We start from the raw sequence: 9873 nt of genomic DNA on the forward strand, positions 1-9873 counted from the left end.
GCAGCAAAGAAGATAAATGACACCGTTAGCAAAACTTCAACGAACCCTGCAGGTGAATCATGTTGTTTAAGGTTGATTATTTTTGGCTAACTGATTCAACATACATTTTGTTGCTTGTATTCAGAGGATAATAATAATCAGTTGATTAATAATATTCTTACTAGAGGTGGAATAATGATCACTAATGAATAAAAGTATTCAAATGATGAATCAAAAATAATATCTATAACATATAATAAACTCGGATTGTAAAAGGAAAAGTGTTTTGCATGATCTACTAGTAATGGTTATTTATCGTTTAAATCTTTTATCACATGTATCTTAGAAGCCAGTGATGTTTCTAATCTTTTGTCAGCGATAACGGTTAAGCCGGTTGAGTCAGTTTCTAAAAAGAATCCTGTTATACCGACTAAGGAAGGCGATGGTTCTTTGAAGGAGCCACTGAAAAGTGACACTAAAGACCCGTCTGTTGATCAAAATGAGAAGGTTCGACAAGAAAATATGACGATGTTGTTGGAACAGCTGCTCCTTATTTCTAACGAAATAAGTTGTACTGCTGCAAAACAGTTGGCTTTTTCCATTAAACTGAGTCAACTTTTGGAAGAGCTTAAAGGTCACAAGGGTATGTGAAGATGATCTCAGGAGTCACTTAAAAATGGATCAACTTTATATTATGTCAAAAGAATAATCTTCTGAAGTCTATTCCATCTTTGTTTGCACGAGCTGCGCGTCGTTATCATTTTCATATTAAATAACCCATTTACGCTTACTTATTGTTGATATGCTACTCTTCATGTTCACTTGCCGTTCCTACTTCGTCTGCCCTTTTATGAAACTGATGAATACAAGATATCAAATATCGGCATTGCATCATAAGACACGATTAAATTGCAACAAAACATGTTTTGGTCCAAGTTCCAACTACTTTATTGGTCTTGTCTGAATATATATCAGTGTTTGTACATTTTGCATGATACCAGACTGTAATAACATCAGAATTCCATATATTTTGAGTAAACCAAATAACATAAAGAATTTGATGAGAAGAAGGCATGTCTTCAAAACATGAAACCTATCCCCCTCGTGTATATTCAACCCAGAAAAATATAGTCAAACCGCCATCAATGTAAGAATGTAGAATAAAAGAATCAGTGTTGTTGTCAAACCGCCATATCTTTTAGGCTTTTCAATCGCGCCTGGAAGACTCAAACATGCAGTCATTGAGAAACTGCGAGAGATGAGTAGTGTACAACTCGGGTTCATGTCTAAAATGGTCAACATGTGGCGTTGACTTAAAGTTGCACGACCTAACCACATGGCCCATTCTCTGCTGCACCTCTATAAAAGACTCCACAGATCCCGCGGGAATCACTTTATCCGCACTGCTATAAAAGTATAACTGTGGACAGCTCGGTTGTCCTGATTTTAGTTGTACTAGTACGTTAGAAAGCCTCCTGAAAAAACAAACCGTTATTTAAATTTTAAAATTAATTTCTTAAATAATTTATAAGATTAAGTAGACTTACTTGTCAATTGCAGGCAGATTTAAAACCACATGAAAGAACTTCTCCAAAACCACCAGCAAAGCCACTTCTTGCAATGTCGGTTTGGCAGCAATATCATCTTTATTTCTGTATCCTGTTGCTGCAATACTGTTTTTCTTTAAAAAGGCAGCAGAGAATCCCGAAGCCCAAATCTATATTGCGTGTTTACGGTTTATAACTATCGTTTCAAAATTATATAACTAAAGTTTGTTTTGTATAAAATGTTACCTGTGGGTCCGAGGCTGCAACAGGTGCAGAATCCACAATACATCCCTTAATACGTTCCATTAGAGTATGATCTTGGGTCTGAAACTTCTCCAACATCGCTCCATATCTGTGAATGGAAAACACGCGTTAAGAAACAAAAATAGAAAAACATTGGATAAAGAAAAATAAAACAAGATGAAAAGGGCTTACACTAGCCAACCCGTGTTGCTAAACGTGTGAAAAACCAAATTGTGGTTACACTCTTCTTCAAGCCATTCTGAAAGATGTGTCACGAGCGAATCTATATATTGTTCGGTTTTCCCGCCAACTTGATAACTTAATATCTCAGACATCGGGAACGTGAAGGTGATTACATGAAACCCTTTTGAAGTATACCAATCTGCATACTTTTTTAGATGCTTCTGTTTAGCACCTAACCATCCGAGCAAAACCACTACCATTTTGGATTTTTTAGATAAATCAATGGCATTAGACTGTGGTAAATGCCACACGTAAACAACATCTTTAGACGTTGCAGGTACACTAGTAGAATAATCAATCGGTCTGTGGGTTTTTGCCAGCTCAGCTGACCGATATACATTGAGAAAATGCTCTAAAGATGGAACATATCCTAAATTTTTCATTGGATGTTTAACATTGGGTATAGGTAGCACGGCTTTTGTTGCAAAAGATTCACAGAAACCAATATCAGATACACGAGCCCATTTCGTTTCACTTATCGAACTCGGTGTAGATCCACTTGATTGTTCTGATGAATGGCATGTGTCCAATGGTTTAGACGGCCAGATTTGGTCACGAAGCTCAGTAGAAACCGAAGCTAATGCAACAACCGAGGCTGCAACAACTGGTCTTTGTAAAATACCAGACAACGATGCCATAATCTTGGAATATCTGACAAACAAATAAGCAATTTTAAAATATAATAAAGTTAATTGCTTGATTAATACATTATACAACTTATTACCTGTAACGGGTTTCTGTTGAAGTATATCGTTGGACTTTGGGCTGCCAATAAGCGTGCGTATTGACAGCCCGCGTGAAGTCTTTATATATACACGGTCAGCCAAGTTTCGTCCTGCTTACAACAATATTATTAAGAAACGTTATATTAACAAAATTGTGGCACTAAGTCTGATAACATTTGCATTTAAATATAACTTAAGCTAGGGGCGTGCATAAATCCAAAAAAAAAAAAAAACCAAAACCGAAAAAAACCAAGCTTAATAACATAATTGAAAGCTTGAAACAAAAACCAAAGGTTTTTTTTATGTTTCCATAAAAACCATTCGATTTGGTTTTGCATGTAACTAAGACTGAAAACCCCGAACTGAACCTAATATATTGTTTTTCTTAGGGATAAGCTTTTTTCCCCGAATACCGATATTGTACCGGTCCCGTACCGACCGATTGTAAGGGGTACCGGTATCGGTGTTCGTTTTTCTTAAATTCGGTATCGGTAAAAGGCGGCATTGGTGTTGGTACTTTGCGGTAAAAATCGGTATTGGTACCGAATTTATATAACTATAGATTATTAGGGATCCTAATTCAATTTTCTAAATATATAACAGATTGTGTTTACCTATTTATGCTAATTTGATGGTAATTTTATATTGCAATCGTAATCAATTAATTACCAATTTAACTTTCCTGTTTTTTCTTGAAAACCAACGAACCTAATCCTCAATTCTTCCTTTAATATTTCAAAACACCATCTCTAGCAGAGAACAATATGAATTCTGAAGGTATGAAACTATGGTAAAAAAAAGTTCAATAAATTAATGGTAGTCAATAATATGTAATAATTTGAAGTCATGCCCAATTAAACGCTAGTTTGGACTAATGAAAGGTAAAACGTTAAAGCGGTAAATTACCGAAATACTGGTATGGTACCGGTACCGGTACCGAACCGATATATTCGGTACGGTATTCGGTATCTATTTTTCCTCAAATTAGGTATCGGTACCGATCTCATCCCTAGTTTTTTTTCTTTAAGTAACTTACAATAGTTTAATATTTAATATATAGTCTAACCCTTTAACCGAAATATCTCAGCCCAAATGTATAGTAATCAATTAATCATTAACAAAAAAAACATTAGGCCCAAATTCATTATTTTTGGTCAAATTTTTTTCCGGCCAATATGCCCAAATGGTGAAACTAAAACGAGAAAACCAAAACCAAACTATTTTCAAAAACTCCCATGTCGATTTTTGGTTCGGTTTTAGCCAGAAACCAACGAAAACAAGAAAACCGATGGTCCAATTGCATTTGCTTCACACATAAAGGATATTATTGTAAAGTGAAATTATTGGCCCACTGCCCATCCATCCCTATCAATAATAATACCCAATATGTATGTTAAGTTGTTAACACACAAATTAGGTTACCCTTCTTTAATAAAAATTAAAACTTTACGCCAAAATTGGTTGTCGTGTTCATCTTAATAATATTCAAAATTATAACTTTATTATTCTTAACCATTTTCCCCCAAATTTTAAACCTATAAATAATATTAATCCAAAAGTCACGCATTAATGTTTGACGCGTGAAGCAAAATCTGAAAACAGCTGCACAAATCTAATAGGCTGTCAACACGCGTTACAAAACGTGACAACAATGTAGGTTTTGAATCCACCGATTCCGGTAGAATTGCAGACTAAAATGGTCAATTATTATTATTCATTATTATTATGCAGATACATTTAGAAACCCTAAATTGGTATAAAAATGAATGAATAAATAAAGAGAATGAGAATATTAATTACCTTTGGAATGAAGGAGTCCGGCGTTGAGAGGAAAAGGAAAAGGAAAAGGAAAGTTGAAGCCGTTGCCGGAATCGTCGGACGGAGACCAAAGAAACCAGGAACAGGAAGATTATTATTTTTTCTTCTTTAAAGTCTTATATAGGATGCCCTTTGACAGCCTCTCATTTTTTAAAATTGGACTATTTTTTTTATTTATTTATTTGTAACCTTGTTTTCCAAGGAATGTATTTTTGGTTGCCTTTTTTTTTTCCTAAAATATGTTACGGAAAATAATAATTGTTTTTATTTGTATCATGTTAGAAATGTCACATGTCTAGGGAAAGGAAATAAATTAAATAGACATTTGTACATAATAAAATCTCACTTATGATACAAATACATATTTATGATACAAATACATATTGTACACGTAAATTATAATATTTATATAAAATGGAGTCCACTCCTGTTAAGGCTGTTGGTTACAAAAAAGTTTGATATATAAACAGTAAAAATATAATATTATCATTTACTGAGTTGTTTGGCCTCTGAGCTGCTAAGTCCACGAGCTACTGAGGCATAACACAATCAGCTCAATCCAACCACAACGACCAGTCACCGGTTAAGTAGCCTGAAACCAACTCAGTTGCTCTCTCAATTCTCAACCACTAGCTCCTCTTGCATTCTCTATCTCTAGTATACATATCTATATTTGCTATTTGTATATTTTTATGGGATAAATTACTAATGTTGAGAGTCGAAGGCGGGTCCAGAGACCTCGGTCTCTGGTTCCCTTCTAACGAGTTCTCCCGTGTTGTAGGTACAAGCTGGAAGATGATCTTGGAAGCGTCCATGCCATCACCCAATCATGCCTTTATTGTTAGTTATACCCGTTGTAGCAACAGAATTATTAACTACAAAACGTACTCAATTAATAGCAACAAACAAGTAACATGGCGAAAAAAAATTTATAGTAGTAAGAAATAAAAAACAAATACACGTGAAAAACGGAGTAAAAGTCCCCTTAAAAGTGCATATACGCTCCAAGCAAAATTAAGGCTGAGACAACCAAAAGTGTAGAAAAATCTAAGGCTTGAACAAATAAGCTGGTATAAGGCCATCTGTAGTGGATGTGAGTTTGGGCGATTTTTGGGCGCGAATGAGCTAGAACACCGCCCCCGGGGCGATTTTTGGGCGATAAGGGCCGGGGGCGAGGTCTTCTTGTCGCCTGGAAGAAGGGCGTGGTGGGGCCGGCATGTATGGATGTGTTATATATATATATATATTATATTATTATATTACTAGTTGTAGCCCCTACACCATTACACCCCAAAAACAAATTCTCACCCCTTGCTGACTGGGCGCCACACGACGCAAAACGCCCCAATTTATAGCTCATCCACTACGCATAGCCTAACTGTGTGTGCTAGTGTGCTACCATCAAAGTCCATAACTATTTATCCAACATCTGCAAAAAGTCATATCCATCAATCTTGCACTTTTAGGGGGTGTTTGGGATTCCTTATTTTGTCTTCATATAACTTTTCATTAAGTTAATAAGTTACAAAAGTGTAATTTATGAAACTTTTCCTCTCATAATATAAACAATCCCAAATATCTTATTACTTTTCAAAAAGTTTATAAGTTATAACTTAGTGAAAATAAGCAATCCCAAACACCCCCTTGATAGTTGTATCGCCCCATTCCATATAAATTCTTTTTAACTTTTTTTCTTTTGAACTTTTAACTTTTATAAAAAAAAATATGATGGTGATACTGATGGTGACAATTCTTATTTAGCCAAATTTGGCTAATTTTAAATGTGTGTGTTTATGATGTAATAAAAGAATATGAAAATTTTTCATTTTTACAAATAGATAATTACACATCATTTCTTTATGTAAGTATATTTACTGCTTTTCATATAAAATTGTGCTCAATAACTTAAAAATGTATATAATCACGTATGATAGAAAGTAATTTAGTGAAGCATATTTGGTTTTGGTAATATGTGGAATATCTAGTTCCTCGTGTATTGTAATAAAAAATAAAAGTCAAGCTTGCACCTATTATATACGATCGACAAGATATCAGTGACAACCATATATATAGCGCTATAACGAACCATCACTCACGAGTCACGACCTATCACAACGTTTCAACTGAGGGTTGTCATTCATGATTCTAAGTAGTTTTAATTGTCAACAATTCCATAGTTATACAAATGAAACTCTTTAACTTATTTACCAATAGTTACACCACCACCTTCTAGTAGACGTGCAAAAAAAAACCGGTTCCGGAACCGAACAGGTGGAATCGACCCGGAATCGGTTCCAGTTCCTACCCGATGGTCCAAATACCCGGTTTGGGTATTTTTCTACCCGAAAATCATACCCTGTTCCCCTATATGTATTTCCCAATCGGTTCCAACCCGGTTCCTAAGTGTACCCGGTCCGGTTCCTACCCGAAATAACCGGTTCCGGCGGGTTTTTTTTAAAAGGGTCAAACACTGGTCAAACTAGCCGTTGGAACCGGTTCCAACGGTAACCGGTTCCAACGGTAATATAGCCGTTGGAACCGGTTTTTGAGACACAATAGAGCCGTTGTAACCGGTTCCAACGGTAATATAGCCGTTGGAACCGGTTCTTGTAGTCCAAAACCTATATATATGTTGTTTTCCATTACTTGTTTCACCACCCAACTCAAAATCAAACTAAAATATTTCTCCTCTAGCAAACCCGACCATAACTTGAACCCGTTCCTCCTATGGAGGACCCAAATGTTCTTGCGGTCGTCACCCATAACCGCAACCAAGACATATGGAAGAATTGAGATTTGGTTATGAATGCCGAAGGTTATAAAAAGGCTCGTTGCAAACTATGTGGAACACAATTAAAGCACGATTCCAACTCGACTTTGAGAAAGCACATCAAGAAGCCATATTGCAAGGCGTTGAAAGGGTTTGGCGCGACCGATCAAATTGACTTGGGTAAAGATAGTACACTATTTCGTTACAACACGACTCAAGTTCAAGATAGAATGGCAAAGTTCGTTATTCAACGAGGTTTGCCGTTTAACCACTTTGATGACCCGGATTTGACGTCGTTGATTCGAGAAACTCTACAACCGCGATACACACATGTAAGTCGTACTACCTTAAGACGTCATTGTATCAAGTTGTGGGAGTGTGCTAAAAAAGAGTCAATCGAGTTTTTTCATTCTTTACAAGCGATGGTTAGTTTAACTACCGATGTTTGGTCGGCACCACACGGGTTGCCCGAATCATACATATGTGTCACCGCTCATTGGGTTGATCCGGTGACATGGCAATTGATGAAACGAACCATCGCTTTTGAAAACTTCCCGTATCCACATACGGCCGAAAAATTATTTGACTTGCTTGATGAGGTTATAACGACTTACAATTTGAGAAATAAAATATTTTCGATTTCGTTTGACAACGCATCAAACAATACCAAGGCGGCCGAAAAATTTATCATTAAATATTCACCACCTTGTTTCGGGGAATTTTTTCATGTTCGATGTGTTGCACATATCATCAACTTGGTTGTTCAAAAAGGTCTCGACAATGAAAACATTTGTGACGATTTAAAAATTTTTAGACTTATGCTACAAGATGTCTTCAAAAGTGGTAAAATAAGACATCTTGAATATAAGAATTATTGCAAGTAGGTTGAAAGAAAGTATTTGTGGCCGAATTGGGATGTTTCAACCCGTTGGAACTCAACTTGTCATATGCTCAAGTGTGCGTTCGCCCAACGCCAAACTCTACAAAGTTTTCATAACAATCTTATTGACGTACGAGAGGCCGATATGCTTCCGGAAAGTGTTTGGGTCAATGTCGGTTTTTTGTTGGGGTATCTTGACGTGTTCAAAAACTCAACAACAAAGTTATCGGGAGTCAATTACCCTACTAGTTGTTGGGTTTTGCAAGAATTATACTACATGTCTTGTACTTTTAAAGAGTTTGAGGAGAAGAACAAACTATTCAAGAATATTGTTGCGGTTATGAAGGAAAAGTTCTTAAAATATTTTGAAAACATACCGCCGGTCTTCACTTGTGTCGCCGCTTTAAACCCATATTGGAATGTTCATGGGGTTGAGAGAACGATCGAAGAAATATTCGACAACATGGGTATGCACGAGATCGACCCGAAGTTGTCGACGGAAGCGTGTGAAAAGTTTAACAAAAACCTTCAAGACCTTTATGACCATTATTTTCAACTTTATGGTCCAAGCACGCGATCGTCTTTTATTAAAAAAAACGACTAGTAAGCCGAGCAAGGACCTACTTATAAACTTGATGAATGGGATTCGTGAATCGGCATCTAAGAGGCAAAGAGGAAACACACCAACTAGCGAACTTGGTCGATATAGTGGAGAAAACTATGTTGAGGGCGCAACGGTCGACGAGGTTCGCAATATTGATTTGTTGGCTTGGTGGAAAGGAAAACAAAACGAATTTCCTATTCTATCCGCCATGGCTCGTGATTTGCTTGCCGTACAAGCCTCAACGGTTGCTTCCGAATCGGTTTTTTCTCTTAGTGGGAGAGTATTATCAATGCGAAGAACAAAATTAACTCCCGAGTCTCTAGAGGTTTGCATTTGCCTAAAGGACTATTTGGATGCGGTTAATCGTGTACAACACAAGGCGAACTTTGAAGACGAAATACCAATAGAGCGTCCTATTCATGATGAGGAGGCGGAGGACGGGCTTTCTTCCGAGAATGAAGACGAGGGTGGAGACGAGAATGAAGACGAGGGTGAAGACGAAGAGGAGTTGTAATTTTTATTTGTTTTAGTAAAACTATTTGTAACAAGTTCAACTAATATGTAGTTTTGATTTGTTTAATAATAACTACTTTTGTGTTGTTTATTTCTTATTAGTCATGATTAATTTTTTGTTATTTTTTTAATAACGACGAACATTTTATTTATTTAAACAGTAACTATTACAAACATTATTAAAACATAAACGATACTAAACATAACAACTTAAACTTAAAAACAACGTCCGTCGTTTTAATCCGGCGTTCTACAACGATTAAGCGTTGTCACCGGTGGTAGATGCTTGGGTTGTAGAGCCGGACGACTCTCCCACTTCCGCTTTTTAGCATCCAAACTTCTTTTCTCTCGACAATACTTATTCGTATGTTTTCGTAATGTCGAGTTGGACCCTGCTTTAAGAAACTTCGAGCAATATTTGCAACGAGTCATCTCTTATGAGTCGGTCATGAGACACAAATCGTAATGAACCCAAACATCGGGACATCTTATTTCGATCACCATAACAACGTCGTCATTAGTTGCCATTTGTTGTCGGTTTAAGCTTAATT

The 9873-nt window shown here is 36.4% G+C and overlaps 1 protein-coding gene across 2 annotated transcripts; it reads right to left on the bottom strand.

Annotated features, from left to right (window-relative positions):
* Nucleotides 1-828: 828 nt before the first annotated feature.
* On the bottom strand, nucleotides 829-4639 carry LOC143535104 (uncharacterized). Of its 2 annotated transcripts, XM_077029439.1 has the most exons (6): nucleotides 4538-4639; nucleotides 2737-2847; nucleotides 1962-2663; nucleotides 1773-1878; nucleotides 1527-1696; nucleotides 829-1454 (listed from the first exon to the last, which is right to left on the bottom strand). In XM_077029439.1, exons 3-6 carry the CDS (start codon nucleotides 2648-2650, stop codon nucleotides 1187-1189), a joined length of 1233 nt encoding a protein of 410 aa, XP_076885554.1. In that variant the 5' UTR covers nucleotides 2651-2663; nucleotides 2737-2847; nucleotides 4538-4639; the 3' UTR covers nucleotides 829-1186. The 2 variants fall into 2 exon arrangements, with proteins under 2 accessions (XP_076885554.1, XP_076885555.1); XM_077029440.1 differs by having other exon boundaries at nucleotides 1962-2847; nucleotides 4538-4633.
* Nucleotides 4640-9873: the final 5234 nt, after the last annotated feature.

Source organism: Bidens hawaiensis, unplaced genomic scaffold, assembly GCF_021521415.1.
Source record: "Bidens hawaiensis isolate Kalapana, Puna unplaced genomic scaffold, B.hawaiensis_p1.1 tig00010387_1, whole genome shotgun sequence".
Lineage (NCBI taxonomy): Eukaryota > Viridiplantae > Streptophyta > Magnoliopsida > Asterales > Asteraceae > Bidens > Bidens hawaiensis.

Coding starts and splice junctions, on each gene's coding strand:
- LOC143535104 (XM_077029439.1), bottom strand. CDS start 2,650: ATGGCATCGTTGTCTGGTATTTTACAAAGACCAGTTGTTGCAGCCTCG. Junction 1,697..1,772: donor TTGCAGCCTCGGACCCACAG/GTAACATTTTAT, acceptor CACGCAATATAG/ATTTGGGCTTCGGGATTCTC. Junction 1,455..1,526: donor AATCTGCCTGCAATTGACAA/GTAAGTCTACTT, acceptor TTGTTTTTTCAG/GAGGCTTTCTAACGTACTAG.